The sequence below is a fragment of the Oryx dammah genome, unplaced genomic scaffold (assembly GCF_014754425.2).
Source record: "Oryx dammah isolate SB20612 unplaced genomic scaffold, SCBI_Odam_1.1 HiC_scaffold_11, whole genome shotgun sequence".
In the NCBI taxonomy this organism is placed as follows: domain Eukaryota; kingdom Metazoa; phylum Chordata; class Mammalia; order Artiodactyla; family Bovidae; genus Oryx; species Oryx dammah.
The window spans coordinates 23,845,935-23,861,653 of NW_024070195.1; the positions used below are offsets into that span (position 1 = coordinate 23,845,935).

General features: G+C 51.6%; 3 protein-coding genes across 8 annotated transcripts; 1 reads left to right on the forward strand and 2 right to left on the reverse strand.

Annotated features, from left to right (window-relative positions):
- Nucleotides 1-471: 471 nt before the first annotated feature.
- On the reverse strand, nucleotides 472-3,599 carry GPANK1 (G-patch domain and ankyrin repeats 1). 5 transcript variants are annotated; one of them, XM_040250288.1, is made up of 4 exons: nucleotides 3,309-3,593; nucleotides 2,567-2,714; nucleotides 1,660-2,337; nucleotides 472-1,093 (listed from the first exon to the last, which is right to left on the reverse strand). In XM_040250288.1, the coding sequence occupies exons 3-4, from the start codon at nucleotides 2,253-2,255 to the stop codon at nucleotides 649-651; spliced, it is 1,041 nt and encodes a 346-aa protein (XP_040106222.1). In that variant the 5' UTR covers nucleotides 2,256-2,337; nucleotides 2,567-2,714; nucleotides 3,309-3,593; the 3' UTR covers nucleotides 472-648. The 5 variants fall into 5 exon arrangements, with proteins under 5 accessions (XP_040106222.1, XP_040106223.1, XP_040106224.1 ...); XM_040250289.1 differs by having other exon boundaries at nucleotides 2,808-3,564; XM_040250285.1 differs by having other exon boundaries at nucleotides 476-1,093; nucleotides 2,567-2,783; nucleotides 3,309-3,599.
- Nucleotides 3,600-3,668: 69 nt separating this feature from the next.
- Nucleotides 3,669-10,156, forward strand: LOC120870549 (casein kinase II subunit beta). Of its 2 annotated transcripts, XM_040250292.1 has the most exons (7): nucleotides 3,669-3,969; nucleotides 4,570-4,652; nucleotides 5,359-5,461; nucleotides 5,992-6,107; nucleotides 6,552-6,627; nucleotides 6,764-6,953; nucleotides 7,410-7,640. In XM_040250292.1, the coding sequence occupies exons 2-7, from the start codon at nucleotides 4,581-4,583 to the stop codon at nucleotides 7,498-7,500; spliced, it is 648 nt and encodes a 215-aa protein (XP_040106226.1). In that variant the 5' UTR covers nucleotides 3,669-3,969; nucleotides 4,570-4,580; the 3' UTR covers nucleotides 7,501-7,640. The 2 variants fall into 2 exon arrangements, with proteins under 2 accessions (XP_040106226.1, XP_040106225.1); XM_040250291.1 differs by lacking the exons at nucleotides 3,669-3,969; nucleotides 4,570-4,652; nucleotides 5,359-5,461; ... (1 more) ...; nucleotides 6,552-6,627; nucleotides 6,764-6,953 and adding an exon at nucleotides 9,078-10,156 and having other exon boundaries at nucleotides 7,529-8,787.
- A 1,925-nt stretch (nucleotides 10,157-12,081) lies between these two features.
- On the reverse strand, nucleotides 12,082-14,630 carry LY6G5C (lymphocyte antigen 6 family member G5C). Its single transcript, XM_040249032.1, has 3 exons — nucleotides 14,540-14,630; nucleotides 13,294-13,461; nucleotides 12,082-12,439 (listed from the first exon to the last, which is right to left on the reverse strand). The coding sequence occupies exons 1-3, from the start codon at nucleotides 14,628-14,630 to the stop codon at nucleotides 12,276-12,278; spliced, it is 423 nt and encodes a 140-aa protein (XP_040104966.1). The 3' UTR covers nucleotides 12,082-12,275.
- Nucleotides 14,631-15,719: the final 1,089 nt, after the last annotated feature.

The window sequence follows — 15,719 nt, forward strand, 5'->3', positions numbered from 1 at the left end:
CAGAGGGTGCTTTCTGTGGGAGGTCAAACTTGCATGAAAGTGTTAGTCGCTCAATCATGCCTGACTCTTTGCGACCCCATGAATGTAGCCCACCAGGCTTCCCTGGCCATGGGATTCTCCAGGCAAGAACACTGGACTGGGTTGCCATTTCCTTTTTGAGGGGATCTTCCAACCCAGGGATCAAGCCTGGGTCTCCTGAATTGCTGGCAGACTCTTTACCATCTGAGCCACCAGGGAAGCTCTGCATAGACTTGCATAGAGATGGGCAATTCCTGGTTCAGGGGTTGAAAAAAATAGGTTGGGCACTAAGGACAGTGGCTGGGGACTAGAAGTGAACCAGACTGGCAGAGGCAACCCTATCAGGCCACATAGAGGAGCTGCCTCTTCTGGTTCTGGTAGAATTTCATGTGGTCCCCAGTCTCGTTTAGCTTCCCTGCAACAGCTTCCAGAAAAGTGAATAAAACACCAAGAGGGAGAAAAGCTTGATTTTATTTTTCAACTTTTGGCTTCTTTCTACTGAAGGCACAGTCCACTGATCAAAACCAGGTGTGGAACCTGGGCAGACATCAGGAAGTAGAAGCCCAAGTGTCTAAGTTCGGGGCCCAAGGTCAGACTTCAGCAACACACCAAGGTCAGAACTTGCCCAAGTCAGAACTCGAGGTTCATGTATGTCCGCAGATCCCGCTCCCAGGCCTTGCCCTTCTCTTCCTGCCTTTTCTCCTCCTTGCGGTTCAGTGTGGTCACCCTAGGGGCTCTCTCCCTCCCAGCCACTGCCCGTGTATCCCGAGCTGGGAAATGTGTAACTCGGGGCTGAGGTGCTGATCTGTAGCCTAACCCTTCCTGGTCCCTCTTGAGGACAGTGGGGATAGGGTTGGCACGGCCCTCACCCCGGGGTCCTAGCCCCATTCCAGGCTCCCAGCCCCCTCTCAGCAGCAGCTTGAAGCCTGGGCTGGAAGTAGGGACCCCAAGTGGCAGGATGGGGGGCCGGAGATCCCGGGACAGCGACAGCAGGTGAGCAGTGGATGTACAGTGGTTAGAGTCTTGAAAGTGGGCATCACAAGTCTCACAGTACTGGGGGGAGGGGGATCGGGACCTGGAGAGAAAAAAAGAGAAAGGTTAAGGGCAGCACAAGAGTTTAGGCCTCAGAGGTGGGTGGCAGGGTGGGACAAGGTCCCTCCAGTATTTCTGCCAAGAAACAAACTGCCTTTCCTCCCCAGTTAGCAACAGTGGACCTGAAGGAATGGTTAAGGCCTCACAAGGTTCTTGGCTGAGAAATAATAATTACTATAGTTAACATTTGTACAGTGCTTTCTATGCTATTAAATACAAGCACTGTTGTAGCATTTTATGTATATTAACCCATTTAATTAACCCTAACAACCCTATAAGAAGTATAATCTAATTTCTTAGATAGGAAAACTGAGCCACATGGACACTAGGTTGCTTGCCCAAGAAGTATAATCAGGATTTAAACCCAGAGAGTGTGTACAACACAGATATTTAGCCGATATTTTACAATGACTATAAATGGAATATCACTTTAAAAAATCCTGAATCGCTATATTGTACACATGTAATTTATATACTTGAACTATGCTTCAATAAAACAAAAATAGATTTAAAAGTTTAAATAATATTAAAAGATAAGGCTTCCCTCACCGGTTCTCTGGACTCCTTGTCTCTCCAGGGCTCTCTCTGACCATGCGGGCCACCTCAGGGAAACCTGCTTCTTCAGCCAACTGAGCAGCATCTCTGCCCCCCAGCTCACAGACCCCTACCCAGGCAGCCCCACGGCCCAGGAGATAGCGCACAGCTGCCCCCTGGCCTGCTCGGGCAGCACACATCAGAGGGGTCCACCAGAAAGCATCCCGAGCATTGATATTCCCTCCAGCTCCCCCTGCCTCACGGGGATCCAACAGCCTTTTTAGTTTTGCCAGGTCCCCCTCCTGGGCTGCCCTCAGTATCTGCTGGGTCGTCTTGTCCTTTGCGTCAAGGGATCTCCTTTGTCCATGTCCTCCTGCTGCAGTCTCCCTCGTCATTCTTCTTTTCTTCCTCTTCCTGGCAGGCCCAGGCTGAGCTATCTGGGTTTCAGCGGTGCTGCTCTCATCTTCAATCAAGGCTTCGTAGAAAGCCCGGGCTGCAGCCCCATCCAGGATGGGCTCCAGCTCTTCAGGCTGTGATTGCAGCTGCCCATCTTTCCACAGATCACTGGGATCAGTGGCTGGGGTAAAGTTAATGAGGGAAGACCCAGACATGGCTTTTGGGAAATCTAGGAAAATGAGACTAGGAAGCCAAGCCCCTGGTGGTCCTGCAGCGACCAGAGCCAGTTCCAGACACCTAATGAGATAAACAAAAAGTATCTTTAGCGTCAAAAATCCCCTCCCAACCCAAAAGTGACCCCACAACCTGGGACCCTGCAGGGCCAGTAACAGACAATGCCCCTCAGTAAAGGTAAGAAAGAAGTCTCCGTAAGACAGTTGCCCAGACCGTGCGCTCCGCCCCTACCTCCATCTGCACCAACAATACCAGCCTCTCTGACACAACTTTATCACAGCGTAAAATATACCATTAAGAAAAACAATCAAATTGGCTCTTTAAATCTTCCTATTTCGGGGTAAGTTCTTCCCAAACAAAAACAAACGCGACACGTCTCCGGAAGCAGGAAGCAGCTTTCAGGAAGAGGTTCCAGTCTGTGTCGCTTTATAGCTTCCGTACTGCAAAATGGCGCTACTCTAAGCAAAGGAGTCGACAAATACTCACAGGGCACAAAGACGCATGCGTGGCTGGGGAAAAACAAAACAAAATACCTGAGGGTGCAGGCGCGCGCAAGCGCCGGGTTGTTTCCCGCCCTGGAATGTTTCCATAGCAGAAGCACAACGCGCCACGTGCCGGCGTAGCGCGAGGACTGAGAAAAATCCGTCGGTTGGGGTCCTGTTTTTACATAACGCCCCCACAATGCCCTTCGCCTCCTCCCTCAACGTGGCCCCCGCTCCGAGCTCATTTTCTGGACCTGGGAAATCACTCTCAGGGTTAAAAAAGGCTCTGAAGCGGAGAATGCCCAGAAACCCTTAAATGAAATAACGTCACGCAGCCCCTCACCATTACTCTGACCAGGGTTCGAAGGTCGCACTTAGCGCCCACAGCAGGCCCGTTCAAGCCCTAAGAGGAAATGGAGAAGTGCAAGGGGACAAGCAGCAGAATGGCTGGCACCACCTCAGGTTAGCCCACGGGGCCGTCCTGGTTCTCACACCGCTCAGCTCATCCCAGTACACCCTCCCCAGGATCCTCAGCATGGACCCCGGCCTCACCTCCCGCCTCCGCTGCGCAAACCCCGGATGAAACATGGGCCCCGTCGCGGGTCTCCTTGGCGGGCTGACTTGGGAGCAAGGCGATAAGGGCCAGGAGGGCTGGCTGGCTGGGGATGAGGTCAATGCCCCGGGCAGCAAAGTCTCGCCGAGGCCTGAGGCTCGCTGTTTGATGGGAGAAGCAAGAAGCAACCAGCCATCCTAGTTCCTCTCCCGGCTCATCCCCTCCCCTCCATGGCCCTACAGTCCCCGGAATCACACGACTATATTTCCCAAGCTACCTGGCCCAGAACGCGGTACTGTTTCCGCTTCCGGTGGCGGCTCGCAGTGCCCTGCTGCGTCCCGCCCCCAGCATCCCCCTCCCCCCGGGACCTCGTGACACCAGGGTCGTGCGCGGGTCATCCTGGGATTCGTAGTTCGCTTTCCCCTAGTTTCGTCAGTTTCCTCTTTCCGAGGACTCCATTTCCCGGCATGCACCGCGGCTCCTAACTCTACGCACTTGCGCGTTGCCCTCTTCCCCACCCTCCCCAGTTTCCACTCCCCCCACCCCACTTCGCCTGCCGCGGTTGGGTCCGCGGCCTGCGTTGTAGCCGTCGTCGCGGTCTTTGGAAGCAGAAACTCCCCTTCCCTTCCCCGTCCCCCGGTCCCAGTCCCCGTCCAGTCGGTGAGTGTGGTGGTCGTCGCCGCGCCATGTCCCCTGTCCCTGGGCGCGGCACATGGGGTCTCCGCGTCTTGATGTGGGGGTGGGAAAGGAAATGACCCGGTCCGGCACCGAGGGTAGGAGAGGTGGCCTGAAGGGTGAAGGCGGGATGTCGGGACTCCCATGAAACAAACCTGAAGACCACCCACAGGCCATGAGAAAAGGAGGGCCCAGCTCTTGCTTGGAAAGGATAAACTTTGGAACCCTTGAGAATGGGGCCAGTGACCTGCGGGGGTAGGGAGCCTGAGCCACGGCCCTGCCGGAGTTGACACGGAGGAGAGAGGGGCCTGGCTTTCAGGAGCGTCAGGGATGTAGGTAGGACTAGTGGGGTCTAGACCTGTCGGTTTCTCACAGCTGGTGGACCCCAAATAATTTCTCTGTATAATCTCAGTGAAAAGGGGCTGGAATGTAAATAAGAGGAGCTAGAGAGACGTGCTCTAGTCTCGGGTTCTTTAAGAAAAGCGTGGTCCCAAATTCTTCCATGGTTTGAGGGCAAAGTGTGGGAGGAGTGAGGATACCAGAGGTTGGGAGGGAGAGCTTAGGCTTATACTCTTCTGTCTCTAGCCGACGTGAAGATGAGCAGCTCAGAGGAGGTGTCCTGGATTTCCTGGTTCTGTGGGCTCCGTGGCAATGAATTCTTCTGTGAGGTGAGTTCTCCTCAACCCTACCATCCACCTCCACATGTAATCTGACCACATATTCTCCTGCATATAAAGCTTCCACACACTCTTCTTACATACTTCAGTAAAAACTCTTGTCAAGGAGGAGTCCCCTTAGTAGCGCTCTCTCTGACTTGTGGTGAAGGGTCAAGACTGAGACCCCAAGTCAACCCTGCCACCCTCCAACAGCCTAACGTTGGACGTGTCAACCTGTGTTTTTGTTTTTTTTTTAACCACGGAAGTACTGGTAGTACATATTTCTGGTAGCTATTAGAATTAAAACACTTCACATTAAAATGTTTTATAGCATGGCTGTGTGTTAACATAAGGGAGTGTAACTGACTTCAGAATCCAAGCTGTTCAGCCCCCACCTTCCTCAGAGAGCCAGCTGCCCCTCGGGAGAGGCCAAAACTGTTTCCTAGAGCTAGGAACAGGAATCAGGACAGGGATCTTGAAAGGACTGCCTCTGTAACGAGGGGATTGCTTATGTTTAGGAGAGAAAAGCCAGACCTCTTCTGGGTGGGCAGTATACACGAACTAGGGAGAGAGGTTCAAGTACTTCTGCTGAGTTGGGAGTGCGGGACAAAGGGAATGAAGCAGTTGTATTGAAGATAAGGCATGAGTTAGAGCAACCTGCCCAGGTCAAAGCTGAGGATTCTGCCTTGGGTTTCCTATTGACTTCACGTCCTGACAGGTGGATGAAGACTATATCCAGGACAAATTCAATCTCACTGGACTCAATGAACAGGTGCCTCACTATCGACAAGCTTTAGACATGATCTTGGACCTGGAGCCTGGTGAGACACCCTCAGGGTTGTTTTGTGTGTGTGCTGTTTTTTTCCTATTCACACCCTGTTTATCTGCTTCATGAATTTCTAAATTTCCTTTTGGTTCTCTAACCTTTTTAACCCAAAATCCTTTACTTCATTTTGATTCCATACCTCACTCTTGCCTAATTTTGTGACTTCTACCACTTGTTCTCATACTCTGATCCTATAACTTAGCACTTTTCGAAAATGCTAGTTTCTCCATGGGTGTTATCTTCTTCTTTGCCCCTTCCAGGTTAGAGTTCTATCTTCCATGTTGACATCTTTGCATTTATTTATTAAACAAGAGAAGGAAGCAGAGGCTGAGAGGGGTGGAAAGAAACCCTTGGGTTGGTGGAAGGGTCAGAGGCCCATGTTTCTGGGTCAGATGCCCAGGCTGTGGGTGGGGTGAGGCTCCAAGTTGGGTGCTGGGCTGAAGAGCCAGCAGCCCCCGGGAGTGGGCAGGGCACCTTAAAAAGTTGTAAGGCAAGTGGTTGCATTTGGCTGGTGCCATGTTTCAGATGAGGAGCTGGAAGACAACCCCAACCAGAGTGACCTGATTGAGCAAGCAGCCGAAATGCTCTATGGATTGATCCACGCCCGCTATATCCTCACCAACCGTGGCATCGCCCAGATGGTGAGGCCTCTCTACTCCCACTCGGTTCCTTCAGAGGCAACAGGGAAGCAGAGTTTCCTTCAGCAAGAAGTCACTCGTTTCAGCCTTGTCACGGAATCTAGCTGAGAAGAGGGGAAAGAACCCCAGAATCTGGGCCTAGGGGTTAAGACCTGATTGAGGGTTGAGGTGAAGGGAGTGTTTTGGGGGAGGGAGATGTGATCTAGAGCAGAAAGGTGTAGACTGCCTCTTCCTCAGGGAATAAGCAGTGAATGTCTGATCTTCAGACTGTCTGACTGGATGAAAGGAAGCAGGGGAGTCTGAAGGCCCATCTGAGCCAGAGAAGGGGCCTCTGGGCATTAAGAGGCAGAAGGAGTTGGGGACACAGTGATGTGGGTTGGGCTGAGGAGGGGGTTGCCTCTTTTCTTCATACCTACCCACCAACTCCTTCAATTTCATTCACATCAGTTGGAAAAGTACCAGCAGGGAGACTTTGGATACTGTCCCCGTGTGTACTGTGAGAACCAGCCAATGCTTCCCATCGGTGAGTGTTGGGAAAGGGAAAGGAGGGCCATGGCAGGCTGGGATGGAGTTGGGGCTCAGCAGGTTGGGGCCTGAGTCCAGGAGGGAGGTTGGGCAGGCTTGGGTAACCTGGCCTGCTGAGTCTGGCTGTCTCCCAGGCCTTTCAGACATCCCAGGTGAGGCCATGGTGAAGCTCTACTGCCCCAAGTGCATGGACGTGTACACACCCAAGTCATCGAGGCACCACCACACGGATGGCGCCTACTTCGGCACCGGTTTCCCTCACATGCTCTTCATGGTGCACCCCGAGTACCGGCCCAAGAGGCCCGCCAACCAGTTTGTGCCCAGGTGGGAAGCAGGGACAGAGTCACCAAGGGTCAAAAGAAGTGCCTGGGATCCCCCAGAAAGAAGGGAGGACGAGGCAGTAGCTAGCCTTGTTGCCATTTTGTGTGCTCAACTTTCTGCTAGGAAATTCTCAGAGCCACAGTTGAAGTGTGTGATCTTCCTGGAGTATCATTTTTGCTCTGGTGTAGAAAAAGAAAGTTCAGCTTTTATATTAAAACAAGTACTGACATGTACATACTCATGTATATATGTACGGACACATATTTGTAGCTTTGAATTTGAGCTTTAATAGATTTTTAAAATACATTTCCAAATATTCTTGAAGGGAGAAGTTGGGGAACCACTGCCTTGAAGTACTGAGCAGGCCCATGAAGAAACTGGGGTAGGGGGGAATGCAGGCCACTGGCAGGCCAGGATCAGGCTCACTCTGCTTCCTCTCTCACCTCTGCCCCAACCCAGGCTTTACGGTTTCAAGATCCATCCAATGGCCTACCAGCTGCAGCTCCAAGCCGCCAGCAACTTCAAGAGCCCAGTGAAGACGATTCGCTGATTCCCCACCCCACCTGTCCCTCGGTCTTTGACACTTTCATTCCTTTGCTGCCACAATTTCAGGAACCCTCTATGGTTTTTAGTTTAAATTAAAGGAGTCATTATTGTGGTGGGAATATGAAATAAAGTGGAAGAAAAGGCCATGGGCTGATTGGCTGGTGTTTGGGGTTGGGGAAGCACGGGTAATGGTATGCTGGGCCCCAGGAGCCCTCCTGGCCCAGCCCACTCTCCTCAAGTTGAAAACCAGCACAGATTTGTACCCAGTAGATTTGGGTGATGTTTTTAGGACTGGGTGTAGGGATGTACGGAGATCACGAGGAAAAGACAGAAATCGGATTTCAAAGACTGGAGAAATATTTGCTCTTTTTGTGCCACCTGCAGTTGGCTGTTTATACTCTAGGGGATGTAATCAGCATCACTTTAAGTTTTATAAAAAAAGTGGTCCCAAAATAAACTGAACTGTAAGGGGTGGGGAGAAGAGGTTCAAGGTCCAGAATTGCTGTTTTGTGTCTGTGTGCCCCCTCCTGGGGAAGCTGAGACATGCTCATCTCAGAAGGATGAAGGTCACTGGGTTCCTGGTTTAACTTTCTCCCAGAACAGTAGGGACTGGCCCTGTTGTGTAGGGAGGATGGCAGATGGTACCAGAGAATTAAACTAATCCATGGACCCTGGAGGGGCAGGGACAGATCTTTGAGGGATACTCAGGACAAAAGTAGACTGCTGGATTGGAGCCCAAATATTGCACCTGTCTGGGCTGCCACTCCCACATTCAGGAACCAGACCAGGTGGGTGAGGACATGTTCTGCCAAGCTAATTGCTTCCTGCCCCAGGGAGGAGTATAGCTTTGTACCTACAGCAGCTCCTGCCTAGACTACCTGTCAAAACCCCCCTGCAGTTCAGGCTCAAGGAGCGTGGTCACGGGGTTTCTAGGCACCCCTCAGGGTATGCCCCTCTCCCCAGAAGTCCATGATGAAGGCCCACATGCTTATACGTGCACTGGTCATGGTGGGCTTCACGGTGGGAAAGGGTAAGTGGGGCAGGGGCAGGGCAGGAGGGGTGGCTGAGTACAGGGAGAGGGTGGCGGTGGATGAGCGGGATGTTGCAGGGCAGGGGACTTGGAGTGGGCCAACACCACCATCCGTGTCTTCCGCTTCCCCAGCTCCTGTTTCTGAAGTCCGGACCTGCCACCTCTGCCTCTTAGAAAATCCTGCTGTAGGATGCATTTCAGGCTCGGAGAAGTGCACTATCAGCAGCTCATCCCCGTGCATGGTGATCAGCATCAATTATGGTGAGTTGAGTCAGGCAGGGAAGGGGCCACTGGCAGGACAGCCCATGGCATTGTCTCCTCTTGTAAATGAGGGCTGCTTGGGGCCTGAGGTCTGAGGAGATGGAGGTTTCTGGTAGGGGAGGGGTCTGGGGTTCAGGGGAGCCAATTAAGCTAATTTCTTCTGGCCTCTTCTGCAAGAGTCTGGAAAAGAAATTGGGTCTAGGTGAGGGATGGGCGGGTCTGTGAAAGGGGTACCAGTTTTGGTGACTGTGGGAGGCAGCAAGGGTTATTAGTTGTCCCTTCTTCTCCAGAGAACAAAGCTCGCTTCTTAATCCGAGGCTGTGGACAACACAATTCCTACCGCTGCCAAGAAAACCTCCCCACCTACATCTCAGAGTACTGGTACTCGGCCCAGTGCTGCCAGTATGACTACTGCAACTCCTGGTACAGTCCCCAGCTCCAGAGCGCCCTGCCGGAGCCCCCTGACACATCCCCACCTCTGCCCCTGTCTCAGTCCCAGATCCTGTGGTTCTACCAAACCCTGAACCTGTCACTGCCCCTGCCCAGCTTCCCTGCTGGGGAGGAGCCTTCTGAAGGCCTGGACCCCCTGGCTGGCCCACCGGTGAATCTGAGTTTGTCCATTGCTGACCTGCGCAGCATATACCTGTTCCTCAACAGTTCTGGACTTTTGAGTCTTCCCTGGGCTGGTCCCTGACATCTTTCCCTGCGCAGATAGATTTCTCTCTGGTCTAGCGTCTCACTCCTGGCACCCCAGCATCATGCATTGTCTTCTCAGAACACTCCTACTCTTGGGTCTGTAAGTTCTCAGTCTTCCTTTCCTTTGCCTTTCCTTTGTCCTTCCAGTGTCCGTATGGTTTTGGTCTCGTCTCCTCCCCCAAAAAAGCAGTTGGCACTGTACCCAGAGCCCTTCGACCACCTAGAATATAATCTCAAATGCGGATTTTGCTTAGGCTGACCTGGGTAAAGGCACAGTGGTTTTTCTCAACACTGTCCTGTTAACTGAGTGTCCCATCACCCCCACCCCACCCCCCATCTTCCTGATCTCTCTCAGTCTGGCTGTTTCCACTCTCCTATACCTAGCTAGTTCAGTCTGGCACAGACTGAACTTGCATCAGAAAGGGTGAGAGCTGGACTTCGTGCAGGCTTCCTGACTGAGCACTCTGGCGCCCCTCCTTCACTGTCTACCACCCATGCTCCTGCCTGGTCCGCTGCCTGCTCTCATCTCTTTTCCCAGTCTCTGGCTTCCTCAGCTCCACTTCATATCCCTGAGCCATGACACCCACTTGCACAGATTCCCAGGGAAAGGAGGGGGTCTGTCCTTTGTTCTGCACTCCCTAGTGCTCCTCCACAATAAACAAACTGGCCAGAGTCCTTGTCACATTTTTGATGGGGGCAGGGTCAGGTGTGGGCAGGTGTAGACAAGTTAAAGGTAACTGGGCGTGGGGTTCAAACAGCGTTGCAGAGCCCTGCCCACTACACTTGGCCTTGTGGCTTCCTCAATGGCCTGCCTCAAACAGCCCACATCCATCCCACCTTCTGCTCGGCAGGAGATCAAAGTGTGAAGATTATGAATCTTGCCAGCCTTAAACATACCCTCCAAAATCTAGGAAGTTCACAGGTGATGTCAGGTTTTTCCACAAGAGGAAGGAAAAAACCACCACGAAAACACAAGAGCAAACACAACAGGTCTGCGTCTCAGAGTCACCTGGAGCTGAGGCACCTACGTTCTTTCCAGGGTCCTGGCAGCCAGGACCGGCTGTGTGGGAAGTCTAGGTGAAGGGGGTGAGGGAGTACAGAGTACACAGGTAGGGCCGCAGCGGCAGGCCCTTTGGTTTTAATTTGAAGAACTGCAAGCATGCAGAAAGCAATAATGAATTTTCATAATTCACACCTTCCCCATGCATTCAGTACACACTGGACACACCACTCTGAGCCAGGCCTGGTATTAAGAAGCACCAGGACATGCAGATGAGTACAGCCAGGTCTCCACCCCTCTGAATCTGGTGACCCAGTACCAGAATTATGAAACATTCTTCTGAAAAGTAGTGCACCCCTGTGGCTGGGAGGCCCAACCCCAGCTCCTCTGTCACCTGGGTAAGTCGGTCCCGGCCTCACTATGGTCACCTCTCAAGTAGAGATAGTGTGTCAGGATTGAGAGAATGTGTATCAGTGTGTGCACACAAATAGAAGTTATGGGCTCAAAAACAGATAGCCTTAGAGCAAAGCACACTGGTTTTGCCCGATTTAGTTTTAAACCATTTTGGCCATAGAGATGTTTGCACACTTTTAGATGGGTTTTTGTAAACTTACACACCTGTGTTATACCATTCGCCAAGTTAGCGTAAAGGCCTTTATCAGCACCTAAAGCTGCCTTCGGGCCCCCTCTTAGACCCTCCTCTGTCCCAACCCTCAGGAGTAGCTATTGTCCTGAATTTCATCGTGTTGGTAAAAGTGACATCACACAGGATATACTCTTACCTATACAACATTTTGCACTTGGATTTCTGTGGCCCCTGTGACTGCCTGTGCACTGGTGGGAGAAACCAATGTTTGTTTCTAGATCAGGAAGCAGTTGGAAGTAAAGAGGTACAAGCCACTATGTTCCTCTTTTGCCTGCATCTTTTCCCCCATGACCTCTGACTTCAGTATAAGTCAAAGGCCCAGGTCTGTACAGCTCTAGCAAGTCAAACTGGAAGGCAGCCTTAGAGGCTGAGAAGCCCAAGGCCCGAAATTGAGGTGAGTTACCATGATCCTTGAAAAAGGAAATTAGCCTGGGATTAGAGAGGACACTAGGCCTTAGCATCTCTCCACAGAACTCCTTCCCTACCCTCTCCTCCCTGGGACTGGTTCTTTCACAGCTCCACTCCCACCATCATACCCCCATGGACTTCCTGGCCAGTCCCCACCCAGCTCTGGGTCTGACAGCATTTCTAAGGACATCCACTACCCTTCCGGTTTTAGTCACAGGAGAGCTTCCAGTTCCTCTTGAGTCAGACACAGCAGGGCAAAGCAGAAGCTGAGCTCCGCAGGTCAAGGAGCCCTTTACCTGCTCTCATAATGGAATAGTCAGGTGGTACTACATCCCTCAACCTCCATATCCACCAGAAGAGGCAAACCAAACAGTTTGTACATCTATTTATTTTGGAGCAACAGCTGGGGACTTGGGGTGAGAGGACTGTCGTGGGAAAAGAAACAGGGCAAAGGGGTATCAAGGTGGGAGCAGACAGGAGGAACAATGTCAGAGGACTTGAAGGAAAACTGCAGAGAATTCTGCAGAGGGAGAGTGGGAAGGGGCAGAGTGGAAATTGAGGGGTGTTGAGCGGCATCAATCAAGAGGCAGATAGGGCTGGGGTCTAGTACCTGCTGCTGAGGGTGGCAGGGAGGGCTGCTCGGGGGAGGGTGGACAGTGTCCCGACTGTCCCCAGGTGGAAATCAGGAGGGCGGCTGGAAATTGGCAGGATTGTACTCCTGAGGTCTCTACAGAAGTTCTAAGGAACATACAGGATTCTCTTCTGAGGGTTATTGCAGAAATTCTGGAAGCAGCATCGAGAGAATATCCAGAAGCCAAACACTGGAGAGGCGCGGGTGTATGAGCAGTCACTCATCTGTTCCTTGCTGCGGCAATCACTCACCATGGTCTCAAAACCACTGTCTGGGGACGGACAGCAGCAATCAGTGACATGGAGGTCCCAGGCAAAGCCCCGAGCCCTCCCATCCCCTCATGCCACAGAGACTGACCATCACTGACCTCCTACCCCAGCCTGGACCCCAGAAAGGCAGATCCCTGAAACTGGACAAGGTCAGGGAATGCCAGGGAGTCACCAGCCGTGAGCTCTGTGGAAGTTTCCCATGGAAGGTTGGTGGGAAAGAGCCATTCATAACACAGTGACAGGGACTTCCCTGGTGGTCCAGTGGCCAGGACTCTTGAGATCTTAATGCAGGGGCCCCAGGTTTGATCCCTGGTCAGGGAACTAGATCCTGCATGCTGCAACCGAAAGATCCCACTAAGCAACTAAGATCCCATGAAGCAACTAAGACCTGGTGCACCTTAAATAAATAAATGTTTTTTTTTTTTTAATTCCTCTGGGAAGGTAAAGAGGAAGACAGCAAAAGACCAAACTCTGGTGAACATGAGCTGTTAAGGCTCCATAAGAAAAAGGCGAGACTCAGTGAAGGAGGCTGAGAAGACGCAGTGGAAGATGTAGCAGAAGAATGGTGCTGGCAGGAACTACCGCTGACAGACGGGGAGAAGGCAGCCCGAGGAAAGGCCAGTGGATCTGGTGAACTCCAGGCCTGCGAGGCTGGGTGTTATAAGGAGGGTGAGCCAAGAAGGGAAGAGGGATGGAAGTAGCAACGTGGAGTAGCTCTAAAGGAAAGGAGAGAGAGAGGGAGTGATAGAACAGTATCTTAGAGTTGTGGGAACCAGTTGGGGTGCAGCTTAGAAGGCTGGTAGAGACTCAGCTCAGGAATAGACTGGACCCAAGATGAAAGGAAGAGGCAGCTTACTGTTCTTTATAAGCAGAGTCATGCAACTGCTGCCCTTTGGGACAAGGCAGGTGTCAGATCCCAGAAGGCATCCCAACTCCTTGGTCTCAAAGAGGCATCGATAGCAGCTTAGGTATTTGTTGAAATATTTCTGTTCAATGGGTTCTTGATCATATATCTCAGACTGACCTGGAACACAGAGAAACACTGACCCAAACCCACCTAATTCCCAGACTAATCGACCCCATTGTTCCCTCCTACCTCCCTACTCAGAAAACCATAAAATGACTAATTCTTGAAAACCATCAGGCTTAATCTAACATCAGAAGCTTTAGTTCTCATAAAAAAATTTCCACTCTCTACTCTCATACCTCCTGAAATGAGGAACTCATTCATTCAACATGCATTTGAGGGGCTAACATGCTTAGCACTCTACAAGCCTCTAAATTTAAAGGTTAGGCCAAAGCAGTTCATTCCAACTTTTGGGAGCCCTGTTAAGACAGTGCTTCCTCTGTGACTTGGTTTCACTGTCCCTCACCCAACCCCCAGATTCTCTTTTGAATATGCTTTCTTAATCTGTAATGTTCAGAGTGTGAAAACCTCAGAGTGTATCATCACAGGACAGGAAGAATTTCTCCTTTCTGTAGCCAAGAGACTTCAGCCCAGGGCCACATTCCTTGTTTGGTTGTCCTTTCACTGAACAGACTCATGAAACGTTGTCCACCAAAGCCCTCCCCAACTACACCATATTCATTTCCCTCCTCCTCTGGTCCTGGGCCCAGATCACATGTTACTGAGCCCCTAAAACCCACTTTCAGACTCAGCAGAGCACTTGGTATGAGGCAGATACTGAGCAAACACTTTGGATCTGGTTTCTGTGTAGATGGTGCTTTGCAGCCAAGTGGAGTTATCAGGCTGAACTTTGCCTTGTTCTATGCTGTGTATCCTGAGACTGTCATCTGGCACGTTCCCCCAACCCTCCCCATTCTGTATTGCCCTCAGATTCAAAGAGATTCCCCTTAGTATCTCCATTCAGGTTATTGCCATTGAGTGAGACAGCCTTGGGGTAGTCACCAGAAATCTCCCTCAGAGCGAATATCAGTCTGTTATCAGTCCCCAAGCATTATCCCACCAAGCCCACCCATCCCATCTTTCCTCCTGCCTGGTTTTACCTGAATATTCTTGGTACATGTATGCAGATACTTGGTATCAGGGTTTCTGTATCCGGCAGGTTAGGACACCCTTCTGACCCCATTGAACCACTTACCAAACACCAAGCTCATCGTGACCAGCACTATTAAGAGGACTATGTACAGGGTTTGATTCTGGCTACCTGCATGGCCTTCCATAACATACATGACTGCCCACCAGCCTCCAGTTTGGCCTTATATTGGCCGAAGAGAAGTGGGCAAAGAGGAAGTGGGGAGGCACCATCCTTTTGGAGTGGAAATCAATGCTAGAATCTACAGCCAAGGGACAGAGTGTCCTCACCCACGGCCCTAACATCCTGGTTTGGAAACAAGGATGGGGAGAATGGGGGAAGGAGAGGGGAAACTTCTTTCATATTAATTCAACAGACATTCGTTAGATCACTGCATCAGGTATTGGGGATACAATACTGCACAAAGTCCCTACCTTCACAGAGCACAATCTAGAGTGGGAGACAAGTCAACAATGAGGGGGGAAGGGGAAGAGTGTTTCTGGGGGAACTTGGGCAGTAAACCGCTGACAACGAGATTTCAGCAGAACAGTGCAAGACCAGATTTCTGTTTGTAAAAGAGTTCTGAGGCAGGGAAACCAGTTAGGAAGCTATTCCTGAGTCCAGTCACAAGATGGCGGCCTGGTCTAGCAGAAGAGAGGGAAGCCGACAAGTGAATGACTCTGAGCAGCATTTAGAAGGAAGACCAGACAGATTTGGACTTAGACTGAATGTGAGGTGAGGAAGGGGGAATAGGCTTGCAAAACGGGATGACTGTGATACCATTTTTCAGGATGGGGAAGGCGTGTCAGAAATCCAAAAGGGAGGACACCTGAGTCATGAGTGACCCTACTCAGTCCAGTAGGGGTTCCAGAAAACCAGAGCCTTTCCATACACTCCCCCCCGCCCCCCACACCCCCTACTTTTCCGGTCCCGCCTCAGCTCAACCGCAGGTCAGTGGGTCTGATCTCCGGTGCCCACCGGCTCTGGCGCTGTGAGCTCGCTCTCCGTGCCTGGCTGCACCTCAGAGCTTTTGGGAAGACGCGAGGGCGGCCCCCAGCCCAAGCTCAGCTCTTGGCCAGGTGGAGAGAAACCTGAGAAGGTCGCGCTCTTCGTAGGGACCCAGGCATCCTGCCCTGGGTGGGTGTGTGGGTGTGTGTCCGACTCCCAGGCTCCTCTGTCTATGGGGATTTGTGTGTATGTGTGTGTGTGTGTGTGTGTGTGTCCGACTCCCAGGCTCCTCTGTCTA